The sequence below is a fragment of the Lissotriton helveticus genome, chromosome 5_1, assembly GCF_964261635.1.
Source record: "Lissotriton helveticus chromosome 5_1, aLisHel1.1, whole genome shotgun sequence".
NCBI classification, from domain to species: Eukaryota; Metazoa; Chordata; class Amphibia; order Caudata; family Salamandridae; genus Lissotriton; species Lissotriton helveticus.
The window spans coordinates 1821884791-1821904491 of record NC_136065.1 but is presented as its reverse complement, the minus strand read 5'-3'; the positions used below and the strand labels follow the sequence as shown (position 1 = coordinate 1821904491).

The 19701-nt window shown below is 46.1% G+C and overlaps 1 protein-coding gene across 6 annotated transcripts in view; it reads right to left on the bottom strand.

Moving 5' to 3' along the window:
• Positions 1-19701, bottom strand: part of SLC25A39 (solute carrier family 25 member 39) — a 232635-nt gene that overhangs the window by 10040 nt on the left and 202894 nt on the right. For all 6 annotated transcript variants that reach the window (XM_078645178.1, XM_078645182.1, XM_078645181.1 and 3 more), the window contains 3 exons: positions 14855-15028; positions 13041-13150; positions 8573-8654 (listed from right to left, as the gene is read on the bottom strand). In XM_078645178.1, the coding sequence (XP_078501304.1) occupies positions 8573-8654; positions 13041-13150; positions 14855-15028 (366 nt within the window). The remainder of the gene's footprint in view (positions 1-8572; positions 8655-13040; positions 13151-14854; positions 15029-19701) is intronic.

The following is a 19701-nucleotide window of genomic DNA, read 5'->3' as shown; positions in this document are numbered from 1 at the left end:
GCTTTAGAGATAGGATTGCCCTTATGTGTTGGGGAAAATGCTACAAATAGTTGTTTAGTTTTCCTGAAGTCTTGTGTTCTTTCTATGTAGTACAAAATGGCTCTTTTAACATCTAGTGTATGTAGAGCCCTTTCTGCCACCGTCTGTGGCTTTGGAAAGAAGACTGGTAGTTCCACTGGCTGATTGATGTGGAATGCTGAAATTACTTTAGGCAAGAACTTTGGGTTTGTTCTAAGAACCACTTTATTCTGGTGTAACTGTAGGAATGGTTCTTGTATTGTCAATGCCTGTAATTCACTTACTCTTCTGAGTGAGGTAATGGCTATAAGGAAGGCCACCTTCCATGTAAGGAATTGTATTTCGCACCTATGCATAGGTTCGAAGGGTGGCCCCATTAGTCTGGTGAGTACTACGTTGAGGTTCCAGACTGGGGAAGGTGGTAATCTTGGTGGAATGACTCTTTTAAGACCTTCCATGAATGCTTTTATCGCTGGTACTCTGAACAGTGATATGCGCTGCCTGTTTTGTAGGTATGCTGCTATAGCTGCTAGATGTACTCTGATAGATGTGTACGCTAGATTACATTGCTGTAAGTGTAATAAGTAGCAAATAATCTCCCTTGTTGATACGTCCAGAGGGTTGATATTGTTATTAGTACAGTGTATAGCAAACCTCTTCCACTTAGCTGCATAGCATGCTCTGGTGGTTGGACGTCTCGCTTGTTTAATTATCTCCATGCAATTTGGGGGGAGATCTAAGTACCCAAATTCTAGGATTTCAGGAGCCAGATCGCTAAGTTCAATTGAGTTGGATCTGGGTGCATTATTTCTCCATGGTTCTGTGTAAGGTGCATGGGTAGAATTCGTAGCTTTTGATGTGGCACTTGTGAGAGTTGCAAGAGCGTGGTGAACCACGGCTGTCTTGCCCACGTGGGTGCTACTAGTATCATGGTCATTGAATGTTGTTGCAGTTTCCTGACCACTAATGGGATTAGTGGGAGAGGGGGAAAAGCGTATGCAAATTTGTTGGACCAATTTATCCATAACGCATTGCCCTGCGACAGGTGATGTGGGTACCTGGACGCGAAGCTTTGGCATTTTGCGTTCTGATGAGTGGCAAATAGGTCTATCTCTGGTTGTCCCCATCTTTGGAAGAATGGCTGCAGTATTTGTTGGTGCAGTTCCCATTCGTGTATTTGTTCCGACTGTCTGCTTAAGATGTCTGCTATCTGGTTTTGGACTCCTGGTAGGTGTTCGGCTAACAGATAGATGTTTTGAGGAATGGCCCATCTCCAAATTTCCTGTGCTAGTCTGGATAATTGGAGAGAGTGCGTCCCCCCCTGTTTTTGAATATAATACATTGCTGTCATGTTGTCTGTTCTGATCAGGACTGCTTTGTTGGTAACATGTATCTGGAAGGCTTTCAATGCTAGAAGCACTGCCAGTAGTTCTAGATAGTTGATGTGCAGTGTTCTTTCCTGCACACTCCACCTTCCTTGTACTGTGTACTTGTCCATATGTGCTCCCCATCCGGTGAGCGATGCGTCTGCTGTTATTGTCACCTGTGGAATTGGCTCTAGGAACGACCGCCCCTTGGTAATGTTTGTTCTGTTCCACCACTTCAGAGAGCGGTGTGTGCGGTCGTCTACCAACACCAGATCCGTAATCTGCCCTTGAGCCTGATTCCACTGTGTCGCTAAGCATTCTTGTAGCGGACGCATTTGTAGTTTGGCATATGGTATTAGCAGTATGCAGGATGACATCATGCCTAATAGCTGCATGAACACTCTTGCTGTTAGTGAGTGTTGTGGCTGAAATCTCTGAATGATTGTAAGCATTGTTTGGATCCTGACTGGGTTGGGGTACACTTTGGCTTTTTCTGTGTCTATAGTAGCCCCCAGATATTGTTGAACCTTGTTTGGTTGTAGGTGTGACTTTGTGTAGTTCACCGTGAACCCTAGCTGGTGTAGTAGCTGAATTGTCTTTTGTGTGTTTTGCAGACACTCCTCTTGCGACCTGGCTTTTATTAGCCAGTCGTCCAAGTATGGGAAGACATGAATTTGTTGTCTTCTTAGGTGAGCTGCTACCACTGCCAGGCATTTTGTGAACACCCTTGGTGCCGTTGTGACACCAAATGGAAGGACTTTGAACTGATAATGTTGTCCTTCTACCACAAACCTGAGGTATTTCCTGTGGGCTTTGTGAATAGGGATATGAAAGTAAGCGTCTTTTAGATCCAGTGTAGAAAGAAAGTCCCCTTTCTTCAGTAAAAGGAAGTACTTGTTGGAGCGTGACCATGTGGAAATGTTCCGAATTTATGTATGCGTTGAGAGGTCTTAGGTCCAGTATTGGCCTTAGAGACCCGTCCTTTTTGGGAATTAGGAAGTATAGGGAGTATACTCCTGTTCCCTGTTGGTGCTGTGGAACCTTCTCTATGGCATGCTTTTCTAGCAGTGATATTACTTCTTGTTTTAATAGTGTCAGGTGATCTTGTTTCATTGGACGCTGTTTGGGGGAGATGTTTGGTGGGGTAGCTGTGAGTTCTAGGCAATAACCATGTTGGATAATTTGTCTTACCCACTTGTCTGATGTGATGTTTTCCCAGACAGGTAGGAACTGTGATAGGCGTCCCCCTACCGGTGTTATATGGTCTGGGGGAAGCTCTATGAAGTCACTGTTTTGGGGTTGGAGAGTTGCGGTTGTTGTTGTTTCCGCGACCTCTACCCTTGTTGTTGTTACCCCTGTATCCACCTCTAGAATTACCTCTGGGTGATGTAGGTGTAAAAGAGGTTTGCTGTTGGTTTGTACCTGTATTTTTGGATCCTCCTCTATAGGTGGATCTACGAAAGGAACCTCTTTGTGTCGGCTGTTTCAATGCTCCCATTGATTTAGCCGTTTCTGTATCCTTCTTCATCTTTTCTAGGGCCTCATCTGTCCCTGTGCCGAAAAGTGTTTTCCCATCAAAAGGTTGGTTCAGTAACGATGTTTGTACCTCTTGTTTGAACCCTGATACTCTGAGCCATGCATGTCTCCTTAACATGATGCTTGTGTTTGTCGACCTTGCCGCAGTTTCTGCCGCGTCTAGGGCGCACTTTATTGAAGTGTTAGTAATTAACTTCCCTTCTTGTAGAAGTTGATATGCCCTCTTTTGATGTTCTTTAGGGAGATGTGTGATGAGTTTTTCTAACTCATCATAATGCGCTCTGTCATACCTTGCAAGTAGTGCTTGCGTATTAGCTATGCGCCAACTGTTTGCCGCTTGAGATGCTACTCTCTTGCCAGAGGCATCTATTAGTTTAGACTCTTTGTCAGGAGGTGGAGCTTCTCCTGTAGATAAAGAGTTTGCTCTCTTGCGAGCGTTTGTGACCACTAGTGAGTCTAGAGGAATTTGCCCCTTAATGTATATTGGGTCTTTTGGAGCTGCCCTATATTTTTTTATCAATTCTTGGGTTCAATACCCTAGCCCTCACTGGGTCTTTGAATATCTCTGATGTATGACTGAGAAGGCCCTTAAGCATTGGTAGTGTTCCTGATGTTCTTTGTGCAGTAGGTAGTGTTTCTAATAAGAAGTCCTGTACTTGAGGTTCTGTATGTAGGTCTACCTTATGAAATGTTGCTGCTCTAGTAATGAGTTGTGCAAACCCAGTATTGTCATCAGGAGGTGAAGGTTTTGAGGGATATGACTCAAGGTCGGTATCATTACCTGATCCCACATTATACTCTTCCCATGGGTCTGCCTCCTCTGGGATTGTGTCCTCATCATCCCCAGGGTGTCCCCCCTCCCCTGTGTCACTCTCTCCATCTGTTGTAGGTGTAGATGGGCGTGTGGGAGGAATATCTGGCCTATTGTGAGGAAGAGGCGAAGATGGTGTGTGAGGTTTGGGAGAAGGGGGAGGAGTTGTATTCGTCCCCATTGTTCTCTTCTTCGGATGAGTCTTGTCGTCCGAATGTTCAAGTTTCCTCTTTTTAGGTAGTTCTGTGGCTACCTTGCCAGTCTTTGGGTCAATAAACAAAGTCTTTTGTTTAGGATCCGTTCCGTGTTCCTGTGTCGGTACCGCAGTTTTCGGTTCCGAAAGGTGTTTTTTCTTTGGAATGTCCATTTGTATTTTCGGTGCCGAAGTTTTGTTCGGATCCGATTTCTTCGGTATCGAAGATGTCCCCGGTGTCTAGGGTGTTTTCGGCGCCGAAGCGTGCTTCGGTGTCGACATGGACTGCTTCGACTTCGAGCTTACCTTGACCTGGTGCTTCTGTGTCGATGTGGTCCGTTTATCGGAACCGGAACCACTATGATGGGGGACCGAGTGTTTCGGTTTCTGTTTCGTTGCCGGGCTCGAAGGCGGGGCGTTGGAAACTTTTTTCGGTTGTCTGACCGGGCTCGAGGGCGGGGTCGATACCGTGTGGGGTCTGTTTTTCGGTAAAGGGACGTCGTCACTCACGGTTTGTTGGACGTCGATTTCCTCGACGTCGGACTCGTCCGCTTCAGACCCCGCCTCGTCGGCCTCTTCTTCCTCGTCCTCTGGTTGCTGGTCCTCAAACAGCTCCGGGATTGCTTGTGACTGCATTCTCGATACCTCGTGTCTTCGGGCTCGACGGTTTCTAATCGTCGATTTTGACGAGAACGCTGCACAGGCCTCACAGTCCCTGGATTCGTGTTCAGGGGACAAGCAGAGGTTGCACACCTCGTGTAGGTCCTTGTGTGGGAACTTAGCAGCACACGTTGGACATTTTTTGAATGGAGTCCTTTCCATGGACCCCGGGCTGGACTACGTCGAGTTTCTCGTAGTCGTCGTCCTTCGAACCGCGTCGGTATGGAGTGAAGTCGCGTTCGATAACGATACCGTCGATTTGGAAAGGAATACGCGCCGGTTATAACCTTCTTTGTTGAAGTCGGTCCGGAGCGCTTCGATCCTCATCCGAACCCGATGGCGGAAAAAAACAATCTAAGGATGGAGCCGATGCCCATGCGCACTAACACCGAGAGGAGGAGTCACCTATGACGACAAAGACTTCTCCAGAAGAAAAACAAAGTGCAATCATCCGAGCCCAACACCAGATGGCGATCTATTCATAAATGTACCATCTGCAGCCCATATGCCTCGAACATGTATGTATGTATGTGTGCGTATATTATATATATATATATATATATATATATATATATATATATATATATCCCCGATAAAGTGTTCTGTACGCACGACACGGACTACTGAGGTATGTGCTTTTTCAGATGATATTTATTGTTTTGACCTGGCTGTATGACTCATTTCGGCCACAGCGGGTCACCTTATATATGTATATATTGCACTAAATGTATTTGTTCCTTTAAGGGTAAAACGCTACAAATGAGGTACCTCTGCCTCATGCTACACCAGAGGTCTTCAAACTTTTTTACTCTGAGCCCCCCCCTAAGCAAAATGTTTTGAGGTCGGGCCCCCCTCCAAAACTTTATGGCAAGCATTGGGGAGCGGGGGGGGGGGGGCATGGCTACGTGCAGGGAGCGGGGCTGTGAGAGGATATCAGGAATACCTTTTCTATAGCTTATGAACTGCACTAAATATGAGACTTATAAAACAGCAAATGCATCAAACAAAAACTGATTTCATCCCAAACAAATTGCTCCCCATAATTGGGAGGTTGTGAGCCCCTCACACTCGTCGACACCCATGCAACTATACCTGCTGTACTAATGTTAACTGCAGTCCATCTCCTCTGCATCATTTAACTCCACCCCTCCATGACGGATCATCACCTCGGTCCTAATGCTTGAAAAGAAAATAAGCTCAGATGCTTTGAGTGCAGGGTCTGTGAGTGTGCTTTGCTGAAAAACGGAATGCTGTCTTCCTCCTGGTTTGTAAATTATGACTGCTTAATTGGTGACGTAGCCGTGTTTGCAAAGGTCGGTGTGAATTGTGGTGTGCTGTGCGGCTACTATAAAGCAGCTGTTCACTTCTCCGCACTGATAGCTTGTTTTCGCAATATAATTTTTTTGCCGCTTTCCTGCAGAAGATGTTGCTGTTTTGCGAGCATGTCTTGGTGAAAAAAGCTTTGTTTCTAAGCCACACTGCTCATCAAGGTAAACAGTGTTGTACAAATTACATTACGACAAATAAGTGGTAACAACGTTAAAATATGTATCTTTGAAAAAAATGATGAATATAATATAAACTTTAGTTGGACACACTGCTAAAAAGACGTAATATGTTGTTGAACTTGAAAGGCAGTCTGGGCCTTAACTAACGTGCATTGTAGCTTATGCATAGCACAGGATATCCGCCACCCTCAGCCTGAGCCCCAGCCCAGGCCCCCAAGAATTGCTGTCGGCTGACAACACTAGAACTCTCCTTCACTAGGACTTCCTGAGTCCAGGAGAGGCTGAGCAGTTGTTTAGGGCAGGCCTGCCTCTCACATTACCCGAACAGTGCCACTATGACCAGTTCTGCATAGAGATCTCCTCAAAACCAGCGTTGTGACTGGGGACAGACTAACTTGGCCACTGTACAGCAGCAGACACAAGGTATTATTAAATTAAGTCTACCACTGTGGAAAGCATTTGAATGTTACATTGCATATTCCCAAAACTACGATCCGTTTGCAAGGCACTAGGTTAATTCTCTTAGATGTCTGGTGATTAGCAGCAGGTTTAAGATTTTCTTAGAGTTTCTTGTTGCTTAAATGGGTGTCATTCTGATATTTATATATGTTTCCCTCGTCTTTACTGCTGGATTTTGCTCGGGTAAAAAAGTGTCACTCATAGTGGCTAAAATGTCACTCATAATTACACTGATTTTATGAAAATGTCACACACAGCAATCTGAAACCTTGGCAGATTTGGTACCTCATAACCCCCCAAAAGTACTTCCACCCTCACAATAAGCAAAAAAGCACTATAATTGCCAGAGCAATACAGTTTAGGAAGCTAATAGATACTTTACTGCCTGATAATTGTAAAACAAAACGTTGTTTCCGTTCTGGGAAAAGTTAATACTCCCAGGAGGGGGTTAAATTCATACAGCTGAAATGCTTCAGCAGGGGAGGCAAGGAGTCTCCTCTGCTAAAACCGAAAGCAAATGAACAGACAGTTCAATGTGGACTGTCAGTTCGTTCGCTTTCGGTTTCAGCAGAGGAGACTCCTTTTCTCCCACTTAAAGTATTTCAGCTCTAGTCATTAAACCTTGTGAAAGTGCAGGAGCAGGGGCCCGATTTCTCCTTCTTCCACCCCCTCCAACCCTCTGTTATGGCGGAACCTCTGCACAACAATCAACCCCCGACCCCCACCGGATTTAGAAAAAGCCCTCTCACCTGTTTCAGATTTCAAGAATTCAGCAGTCTTTCAGAGCGTGGTGCCGTAGGAAAGCCTCCACAGGAAACCAGGAAAAAAGGCAGCAAGTAATGTATGCCGGTTTTATGCACGCAAATTTCGCGGCACTACCGGCAATCTTAGCTGCTGTCCCCCTCATTAACATGCTGATTGGAGAAAGCCGAGCAGCAGCGAATCAAACATCACCATTAGAAATGGGTGAAGATTTGCGCCGTGGGACAGTAGAGGAAAAAGATTACAACAAAGGTAAGAGTTTAGGCAGGAATGCGCGCCCCCCCTGAGTTGGTGGCGCGCCCCACAGATTGAAGAACTCTGTGCTACACCATGATGGATTGGATGCAGTATGGCCTTGACCCCACTCCCAGGCAGTACCAAGTTGACCGTCCCTCATATCCCCCCATGTTTCAATGTGGAGTGCTCCTTTGACCCATCCATTGGTGGCACTGTGCCCTGTGAGGCTCAACTTTGCAGCCAGTGCTGGGGATGGCTCTCTCCGCTGCTATGGTTTTGAAAGGGGAAGAGTGTGAATTCCGTTTCTATGTCCGTATTATTTTTAAGGCTAAATCCTGTTTTCAAAGTGTTCCATTCAAGAGACAAGATTGTTCCAAATTTGAACAGGAAATCTTTATTAGAGCATTTTTGAACAATGTACAGCCGACACGTCTTTCGCCCCTTGTGGCGATTGGCGCCAGGGCTTTCTCAAGGCTATTTAGACATTCATTTACATATACAATGCACTTCTTCCAATTTTTCTGGTCGGTTTGTTACAACATCAAAGTTTTTTCTGAACTATAAATTTCGAGATAAATCTCCTGGTGCACTATGGTCTAAATAGCCTTGAGAAAGCCCTGGCGCCAATCGCCACAAGGGGCGAAACACGTGTCGGCTGTCCATGTTCAAAAATGCACTAAAAGATTTCCTGTTCAAATTTGGAACAATCTTGTCTCTTGAATGGAACACTTTGAAAACAGGAATTAGCCTTAAAAATAATACGGACATAGAAACGGAATACACACAATTCTCCCCCTTTCAAAACTGTACAATTTTAGAAAGCTCAAGAGGTCCAGAGCTTTGAGTGCTTTTCCTTTGCTTGTACAAAATCCTGTGAAAACTGATATAGCCCTGGAATCTTTGGACCTTCACCCTCTCTCCGCTGCTAGAGTGCTAAGGGTTTCATACTTTACAAGACCTCCGAATGTTCTGGCAGTACTACGCCTTCATGTACTTCTATGAATGGCAAAACCAGACTCACCTCTTAAGGTCTCCAGCTCCCCCAGCGCAATCTGCCGGTGGGTTTTCACCACGTCGAAGGGAAGGGTGAGAACTGCAGCAATCTGCAAAGGAGAATGGAACAGTACTGTGAGTGAGCGCCTTCAAGGTTCAGGGGACAGTGTGCTATGCATCACCAAGGTCACACCCGCCTGGCTGGGGTCAGCCTATGGGCCTGCTGCCTAGAACTCTGGATGAACTCTGGTGGAGGCAGACAATGCCCAACCCAGGCTGTAGCGGAGTAGTCGCAGTACCCTTTATCCCCAACCCAAGGCCGTAGCAGAGTACTCGTAGTACCCTTTATTTCCAACCAAAGGCCGTAGCAGAGTGCTCGTAGTACCCTTTATCCCCAACCCGAGGCCGTAGGAGAGTACTTGCAGTACCCTTTATCCCCCAACCCAAGGCCGTAGAAGAGTGCTCGCAGTACCCTTTATCCCCAACCCAAGGCCGTAACAGAGTACTTACAGTACCCTTTATTCCCAAGGCTGTGGCAGAGTACTCGTAGTACCCTTTATCCCCAACTCAAGGCCGTAGGAGATTACTCGCAGTACCCTTTATCCCCAACCAAAGGCCGTAGCAGAGTGCTCGCAGTACCCTTTATCCCCAACCCAAGGTCATAGCAGAGTACTCGCAGTACCCTATATTCCCAAGGCTGTGGCAGAGTACTCGTAGTACCCTTTATCCCCAAGCCAAGGCCGTAGAAGATTACTCGCAGTACCCTTTATCCCCAACCAAAGGCCGTAGCAGAGTGCTCGCAGTACCCTTTATCCCCAACCCAAGGCCGTAGCAGAGTGCTCGCAGTACCCTTTATCCCCAACCCAAGGCCGTAACAGAGTACTTACAGTACCCTTTATTCCCAAGGCTGTGGCAGAGTACTCGTAGTACCCTTTATCCCCAACCCAAGGCCGTAGGAGATTACTCGCAGTACCCTTTATCCCCAACCAAAGGTCATAGCAGAGTACTCGCAGTACCCTTTATCCCCCAACCAAAGGCCGTAGCAGAGTGCTCGCAGTACCCTTTATCCCCAACCAAAGGCCGTAGCAGAATGCTCATAGTACCCTTTATCCCCAACCCAAGGCCGTAGGAGAGTACTCGCAGTACCCTTTATCCCCAACAAAAGGCCGTAACAGAGTACTCGCAGTACCTTTTATCCCCAACCCAAGGCCGTAGCAGTCGTCCCAGTGCCTTCTCCCCTGCCTGCAGACTTATCAATGATGGGGAAGAGTTCTTGTGCCCCTCACACAGGCATCATCTCGGTATCGCCTAGGTCTATAGATCTTCTGCATCCCTGCACCCCGTAGAAATTAACTTCACCCCAGTATTAACAGTGAGAAGGAGAGCGTTGTAAGCCCCAACCACAGGCATCACCAAGTACCCTTGGACCATAGAGGGCCTTCAGCACCAAGAAAAGCCTTTCGCAGTAATTGCGGGACCTTCTTGAGCTCATAAGACAACCTAAGACAGCAAACCCCAGAGCAGCAGAGCTCCTTAATACTCACAAGCCTCCCCCAAGCGCTGCTGTTGTACATTGTTTCTTCTTGTAATATGGTTGTCTTCTGTCTTAGTCCTTTCTTTGTGTTTTCTTGTTTACCACAATGCCTATGTATGTTCTGACTTCTACCTGGAGAATTCCACTAATGTCAGTTGGTGGTCTGGTCAGCTGGCGAGGCTTATACTCAGCTGTGTCTTACATTAAATCTATTTATAACCAACACGAAATATCTTGTTGTCTATTCACATCAACATACAACATTTTGTGCAACGTTTGTTGTAGCTTGTATTTTGAGTGTCAATGTGGAATGTGTGTGGCTGTTCTTTCCCATGGCGGTGTCTGAGAGCTGTTGTGGCTCTACTTTCCTATGGCGGTGTCTTTTACCCAATGGTGTACCCTTCTTTGGGGAGGGTGTGGGGCCAGTCGGTACCCATGGTGTACTCTATGTAGGGTGTATTGGAGTATATATTCCAAGGTGTGAACCTTGTGCAACGTTTGTTGTAGCTTGTGTTTTGGGGGTCAATGTGGAAAGTGTGTGGCTGTTATTGGACAGCTCATTAGCTTGTATTTTGGGGGTCAATGTGGAAAGTGTGTGGCTGTTCTTTCCCATGGCAGTGTCTTTTACCCAATGGTGTAAATTCCAAGGTGTGAACCTTGTGCCACGTTTGTTGTCACCCTGTTTTGTTGTGTTGTTAGTAGTTAGGTCACCGAGTTTGTTAGTAAATGTTGCATGATTGTGAGAGATCAACACCAGGTGTGTGATGACGGTTTCTTGGGTCTCTTCTCCTTTTGTATTCTTTATTATGAGGTTGCACTGACATTTGATGTCTCATTCTAGTCTGCAGGGCCACTTCCTCCGATGTACTCTATCTAGGAGGGCTTATGTGTTTTTCCTGGTGTGTTTAACCTTTTTGAGCGTTTTGAGGGTCAGTGTGGAAAGTGTTTTGAGAGCTGTTGTGGCTCTACTTTCCTATGGCGGTGTCTTTTACCCAATGGTGTACCCTTCTTTGGGGAGGGTGTGGGGCCAGTTGGTACCCATGGTATACCCTATGTAGGGCATGTTGGTGTATAACTTCCAGGGTGTGAACCCTGTACAACCTGTGAGAGTTGTTGTTGTTGTACTTTCCTATAGTGGTGTTTTTACCCATTAGTGTACTCTTCTTTGGGGAGGGTGTGGGGCCAGTTGGTACCCATGGTTTACCCTTTGTTGGGCATGCTGTAGGTTTGATTTCAGGGTTTGTACTCTATGTTGTACCCTTCTTTGGAGAAGTAGTGTTGGAAGTTAGTCAATTTCCAGGTTAACCATCCTGTGCTGTCGTGTGGTGTAGCCTACCGTATTTTCCGGCGTATAAGACGACCCGGCGTATAAGACGACCCCCTACTTTGCTTAATAAAATGTAGGTTTCATGCTATACTCGCCGTATAAGACTACCCCCACTTCCAGCGCAGTCCAACGCAGTCCTGCATAGTTGGCTCGTACTTTGTACGCTTTTGCAACCTGCACACTTATCACTTTTTTCTCCAGGAATGTACCGATTGCTACCTCATGTATTTTGGTTGCTCACTATTGTCACTTTTGATCCATGTAACTTAACATTTGCTTTTGTAATTTGTTCATTTGTAATTGTTCCTCTTGTATCAATACTGTTCCTACTGTAAAGCGCTCTGACACCTGATGGGAAAAACAGCAAGCAGCCCCTGGATGGAAAATCTGTCATAAGTAACAGTAAAATTCAGGGGAGAGGAGCGCCACCCCTGTCACGGTTGCTGAGAGTAGCAGTTCAACCTTTCAGCACTGTGAGGTCAAGTACAGGAGTATTAAAGCTGGCAGAACTAAAAGTAAAGTCCGCGCTATGTAAGAAACGCATGAAAACATACTGTCAAATTTGGCACCCGGCGTATAAGACGACCCCCGACTTTCCAGAACATTTTAAAGGGTTAAAAAGTCGTCTTATACGCCGGAAAATACGGTACTTTGGAGGGTGTGGTGTTGGTGAGTAATCAATACCTATATTAGTTCTCGAGTTGACTAGTTTAGTTTTTCTGAAATGGATTGTAGGGTTAGTGCTGCTCTTATTGGACATTGCCCATGTCAGTTCCCTGGTTGTCTATCCTGAGGTGTACCCTGTTTAAGGAAAGTTGTGTTGTTTACCAGGCTTAGTTCCTTATGTTGTTCCTTATTTTGAGGGGTAATGTTTACACTGTCTGTGTGTTTGTATAAAGAGAACTTTTGGTTTCTTTAACTTTCTTAGAGTATGTTGTGTTTCTCCCAATCTCTAAGGGAGGGGGATGGAGTGTATTGATATTTCGGATTTATCTTGTTATTGTACAACATGGGGTAGGTGTTGTTTGAGTATTTTGTTTCATCTGAGTGTTTAATTTCATTCTGTGTCTCTAAATACTCTTTTGTCTTTGTGGTTGTCGTTGCAGTCTTTTGTATTATAATCTTTGTTTTCCTTTATTTCTTTTCTTTTCTATAAAGGAGGGAGATGTGTTGTACATTGTTTCTTCTTGTAATATGGTTGTCTTCTGTCTTAGTCCTTTCTTTGTGTTTTCTTGTTATCTGTCTACCACAATGCCTATGTATGTTCTGACTTCTACCTGGAGAATTCCACTAATGTCAGTTGGTGGTCTGGTCAGCTGGCGAGGCTTATACTCAGCTGTGTCTTGCATTAAATCTATTTATAACCAACACGAAATATCTTGTTGTCTATTCACATCAACATACAACAGCTGCCTTAGGACTCAAGCAACTTCAAACTCCGATCTCACAGAGACGCTGCTAATAACAGAGGTTTGCTCCACTCTCAACCACAGGCCACCGAGAGGGCTCCTTAGTCCTTATTCCCAGGCCTCACTGGAGCATTTACAGTGCCGGCGAGAGGGATCTTTCACCCCCACTCCTTGTGCTCACCCAAGGGCCCGTGAATCCAAACCCTTGCCCTCCAGTGGTACTTACAGTCCCTGAGATGGCTCCAGCTGTGAAGCTGGTCATGAAAGTGGCTTCCTCAGTGCATGAGCGCTCCCACAGTTTCTGCTTGACGAGCTCATAGTTAAACCAGTAGAGAGCTGTGGAGAAGGGAAAGAGAAACAGGACATCAGCTCCAGTGTCACAGGACGCCCTCTGGTTACACCAACCTCAGCTGTCTGTTTGGCCTCAAACTTATTTTCTGAGCCCGTTACAATGAAACACTTTTACGTAAAAGGGAAAAAACAAGTTGGATCTTCACCAGGTCTGGCAATTTTTGATTACTCCAGAAAGAGATTAGAGTTTGTTAAGTGATGAGCGCAATACAGTGAAAATAGGAGACCGCTTCTAGTGAGAAATTCAGGGTGCTGTATATTATGTCAGAACAGCACTGTTGGTAACGGAGTGGCTTGAAAGCGCATTCTAGCAGACGCTACAATCCTCTGCATCTCTCAGGATCCCAGACACCATGGAGTTATCTAAAATAGCAAAATACACACTTTGGTTCAAGGCTCGGTCTGTCCCGTAACTAAGGCTCACAGCTTTCAGATTTTACAGATTCTTACAGATAAATAGAGACAGACAATAGTGCGTTTCCTGTCTGTATTTATTTATAAAAGCAGACAAATACAGATAATTGGGCTTCTTTTGAGCGATTCTTTAAGTTAACATTCATGAATTCTAGGGTAGTAGATGTGCAGATTGACAGCATAGAGAGTCTAAAAACAGGATGAGACTTCCTTGAATGGGATGAGATTCTCACTCCTCATCTCAACATTTGTTTGGGTTATAATGCCTAAATTTTCATTTGGGCGTTTTATTTTATCATATTTGGCTTTTTAAAGGCAGCGAAATGTGTGCACATCAGTTAAATAAACATGGAAATATACAAGTGACACCTTCATTTGTTCACAACACTCAAAATAAAATGATATACTGTTAAAATAAACAAAAAATAAATATAAACAGACGGAAATGTAAAAAAAAAAATGTAAATACCGTAAAACCGGAAGCCCCACTCATAATCCATGAAAAGAAACCCTGCAATGTACGAGAACCCGAGCCAGCACAGACTGCGGTCTCAGATATGCCATGAGACAACACTTGGGCACAACATGCTGCACAAGCACCAAAGACAACACTAAAGATGGAGCCCAAACACTGGAACAACAAAAATCTAGGCATGAAGGAGAAGAAACGCAGGAGAGGGCATACACCCCAGGCGAGGAGCTGGGAGGGTTTGGAAACCGAGTGCTCTTCAAGCATCTTTGTGAGAATTCACCACAGCACCCGGACATGGCGTGCTATAAAAGCATTTGAGGCGACACAGATTATGGAGCTTGGACCGTACATTTTGCACAAGAACCTGAAATGCCTCCAGGTTCCGAGACAGCACAGGCAATTTGAAGGACTCGGACAATGTCTGGTATCATTGTCCATCGCTATATTTGTTAAAAAAAAAAAAAAAAAAAAAAAAAGAATTGCTGGGGCAAATGACAGGCCACTGCGGTTTGAAACCACAACTGGCCACTGTATTTAAACAAGTAATACCCATCACACTGCTACAAGTGTGACAATTCAGACTGATCAAGGCCGCCAGAATTAACCAACAACTATGTTTCTGCTCATCTTTAAATTACACAACACCGCCACCATGTGGCAGCTGTTATAAGTGCAGGTTTAGGCAATTAGTGCTGGTGCCAAGCACCGGAAACCACTGCGAGGCAGGCAGATCGAAGCACAGGGGTACATTTAGCCTCCTTTCCATGACCTACGAAATTGAACACGGTTAAAGGCCAGCTTACCTGAAAAAGGCACATCGCGCAGCACAGTGGGTCCCCAGCCTCTCCAGAGTGACAGCCATCCGTCCTGTGCAATGGATGAGCGGATGCAGACACACAGTTCACCGTACGTCAGCTGCCTGGACTGCATCTTTGTGCGGATGAGCTCCAAAGGACTGATCACGGTGACTGCTCCAACTACAGGGTCGACAAAAAGCAAAGACGATTAGACCGGAGAAACAGGACTGCAGCGAGTGAGAGCACGAGGTGCCTTTCACACACCAACTGCACACACGAGGCACCCTCCACACACCAACTGCACACACGAGGTGCCCTCCGCACACCAACTGCACACACGAGGCGCCCTCCGCACACCAACTGCACACACGAGGCGCCCTCCGCACACCAACTGCACACACGAGGCGCCCTGCGCACACCAACTGCACACACGAGGCGCCCTCCGCACACCAACTGCACACACGAGGCGCCCTCCGCACACCAACTGCACACACGAAGCGCCCTCCACACGAATGTATGAAGTTACAACGAATTCCGTTGCAACACATGCCTTTACCACGCATGTGTTACAACGGAATTCGTTTACCACGCATAACCTTTACCTCGACTACTTGCGTGGTGAAGTCATACGTCGTTAAGAGGAAACTGATTTTTTTTCCCGATTTCTCTTAAACGACTCTGATTATGTGCAGATCCCGACGTGACTTCTGGTGAGTTTTTTTATTTTGGGGGGGGGGGGGGGGGGAGACCCCCCAAGCCCCCCCTTTTTTTTTTTTTACCTTTACCACATATACCTTTACTACAAACCTCGTAGTAAAGGTATTCGTGGTAAAGGCTTTAGTGGTAACCACGCATGCGTTGTACTGCATGCGTGGTTAAAGATTTAGTGGAAAAGGCTTTGTTGTAAAGGCCGTTTCCCCCTCCACACACCAACTGCACACACGAGGTGCCCTCCGCACACCAACTGCACACACGAGGCGCCCTCCGCACACCAACTGCACACACGAGGCGCCCTCCGCACACCAACTGCACACACGAGGCACCCTTCACACACCAACTGCACACACGAGGCGCCCTCCGCACACCAACTGCACACACTAGGCGCCCTTCTCACACCAACTGCACACACAAGGCGCCCTTCACACACCAACTGCACACACGAGGCGCCCTTCACACACCAACTGCACACACGAGGTGCCCTCCGCACACCAACTGCACACACGAGGTGCCCTCCGCACACCAACTGCACACACGAAGCGCCCTCTGCACACAAACTGCACAATCACAGAATGCTTGAGTTAGGACTGAAACACGGATCTCAGGGTAGGGGGAATTCAAATTGGCAGACGAAAAACTGCATTGGATTAACTAATGTGAGGAGAAATCTGCCTGGGGGCTAAAACCACACATTTCCTTGGACATGAACTTTTGTACACTACTATGTTATGCTCCTGATATTGTATTTCTAAAGAAAGAAGTCACATTTCGAATAGTGGAAGGTAAAGCTCTCGGAATTCGGTGTCTGCAGAGCAGACATTCGCCATAGCACACCAGCACCACCCAAGAAGGTCCGCTAGTAATGGAACACACCTGGGCACAAATTCCAGGCTGTCACCTAACACGTTTAGTTTGTAGTAGCATTTCTCAGGAAGATGCATTTCCTGAATGAGCAAGAGGGAAAAGTTTCACAACTCTACCTGACAAACCTCGACCAGTCCGAAGTCAAGCTGCCAAGCCACTGCAGCATTGTCCAACACCACCAACTCAAACATCTAACCATGGACTGGAGCTCTGAACATACATCACCTACAGCACGAATATGAAACCGGCTACTTACCTGTCATTAGGGATTTTCAGATTGAAACTTTCCTAGAGTCTCATCCTTTGCACCATTCCCCAACTAATGGCTGGGACCGGAATTGTTCATTGCTAAATGTTTTAGTTCGTGACATTGTCGGACGGCGTCATTAACAAAGCTCTTATACATGCAGAATATGACGTTCTGTAGAAACAAAAACCAAATGGCTGACACCATAAGGCAGGCGAGTAAACAGGGCAAACCGAGGCATAGATTCAGTGTGAGGCATGATACGGCTCGGGTGTGGACCAGGCAACACAACCGCTGGCACAAGCACTCAGTGACTTCAAAGCGTAATTAAGGAGTAGAAACTAAAAACGACGGTAAACGTCCTTGATTTTGAATTTATTTTGTAATCCATAATTTTCCTCCGCCTGAAACCTTAACCTTCAAACTTCTTTTCCTCAATTCTGAATGGACCCAGCGCTTTTTGATACGCACCGCTGTGCCCCACCCATGGCCATGCACCTGTCGGCTTCTGCTGGTCCACAACACCGATGTTTGGACATTCTGGCTTTCAATTAATCTTATAAAGCGTGCTGCATACTAGTAAATAAACAGCCTGTCCCCCGCGGCGCGGCGCGGGTGACAGGGTGTGCACCGGCTGGGCGTAGAGCTCCGGGGGTGGGGGAACACAAGTTTCGTTCCGCCACGAAGCCTGTCCCATTATCCTGGTTTCCCGCGATAATAAAACCTTTGTTACGCAATCCGCCACACACAACCGCGTATCCTGATTTTTTTATAGATGCTCGTTTCATAATCCATAACAACCTGGAGACGTGTAATTCATCATCAGCAGTTTTCGAATTCGTAATTCTAATCTAAATACGCAAGACTCCATAATTTAATGTTTAACTCTCTATTCTTAATTCTGCATTCAAGAACGTGTTGCGCTACAAGAAAACCTTACTTGTTTGTAAAAATACGTCAGAATCTAGCTGCTGTGCCGCGTAGATTCGCGTGTGGTACACAGTACTGCCCTCTAGTGGTTACACGGACAACGACTTCAAACATCCATGTTCCAGGAATCAACTGTTTGCCCCTTTTGTCCAAGCTCAACTGTGCAATCCTTCCCTTTTATTCATCTGTTTTGTTTAGCACTTTCCTGTGGCCGATTGTCCCTCGAACTTTGAACTTGATCCTTCCAACCACGAGGTGACAATTCATGCCTACTGGGGAGGCTGGGCAAGGACAGACCTGGTCAGCTGCCTTTCCTTCTTTATTTATTCAAAGTTTTATATAGCGCGAACAAGATCCTTACAGATATCAGAGCGCTTCACAGAGACAGGGGTAGGGGCAGCAGGAATGAACAGAGATAATGGGAGCAATATAATAGTCACTAACATAGTAGGATAATAATAACGTACAGAAAACATATCAATATACAATCAGGTAAACAAGTAATATAAGACGGCACAAGTCATTGATCCCACTACAGAAGGGTTCAGGTAAACCTTGGATGTGTGGATGGCTTATACCAATTTCTTAGGATAGAGAGAACACTGGGTGGGGGCATCGGGAGGGTGATTCAATCAACCAAAGTGTATCATATATTGGTCGGTAGTAAGAGAGTAGCGTAGTAGTGTCACCATCAAGTAGGAGTATAGTGCCAAAGGACAAGTGAACAGTGATACAAAGCGATGCAGAGTCTCTGATCCAGCACCTATAAAGTTCAGGAGATCTTGGCCAGAAGGAGGAGTCACCTATGACGACAAAGACTTCTCCAGAAGAAAAACAAAGTGCAATCATCCGAGCCCAACACCAGATGGCGATCTATTCATAAATGTACCATCTGCAGCCCATATGCCTCGAACGCCTGGTTTCAGGAGGGAGCGCATTCCAGATCCTGGGTGCCATTCCTGAGAAGGAGCGCTTGTATGTTTTCTCTTTCCGGAATCTACGGGGTTTCAGGAGTAGATTTTTTGTACTTCTATTGGATCTCGAACCTCCTGATATAGACAACTTTTGAGCGAGGTAGTTGGGTGCATTGTGGTGCACGGCCGCGTGTGTCATAACTGCAATTTTTAGCTGTATTCTGGCTTCAAAAGGCAGCCATTTTAGAGACTTTAAGTCTGGGGATATATGCGAATGTTTTCTTGAGCCAGTAATGAGTCTCGCGGCAGCGTTCAAGGAGGCTCTTAGGGGTGCTGTTGTGGATAGCGGGAGTCCGCTGAGGGCCACAATTACGTAGTCTATTCAAGGGATGACTAAAGCTTGTACAGCAGTTTGGAAGTCTTTGGCAGGGAGGGAGGGTTTAAGTTTCCTCAGTGTATTGATTGGGAAATTAGCTCCTTTTGTGGCTTTGCTGACGTGCTGCTGCATGTTGAGCTTGGCGTCGTGTGATGCCAAGGGATTTCGCTGAATCCACGATGGTAGGTTGGACATTGAGTGCTGTTAGGTTATTGAGCCAGGTTTGGGTGGTGGAAATTTTCGCCGGGGGTGAGATGAGTAGGAACTCAGTTTTCAGAGCATTTAGTTTGAGGTGATTATCGGCCAGCCAAGATTGAGTGTTAATAAGTGTGGAATTCAGATGTTTGATATCTTCCGGGGATTGTAGCTTTAGGTAAAGTTGTGTGTCGTCGGCGTACATATGGAATTGAACATTGGATGCTTGGAGCAAGGTGGCGAGCGGTTCCATGACGAGGTTGAACAGTGTGGGGGAGAGGGAGGATCCTTGTGGAACACCTAGATCTGCAGGCACAGGTGTAGATAGCACATTGTCGATCTTGAACTTCTGAGACCGGTTATGAAGGAAGGACGAAAACCATTTGAGAACAGTTCCCGATAGACCCATTCTAGTGCTTAGCAGCTCCAGCAAGTTCTCATGTTTGACCGTGTCAAATGCTGAAGAGAGGTCAAGAAGGATGAGGAGGCAAGACTCATTGCGATCAAGGATTTGGAGGGCATCATCAATTATGTGTGTCATAGCTGTTTCCGTGCTATGTTTCGCTCGGAAGCCTGATTGATGAGGGTTGAGGAGGTCAAATTGGTCAAT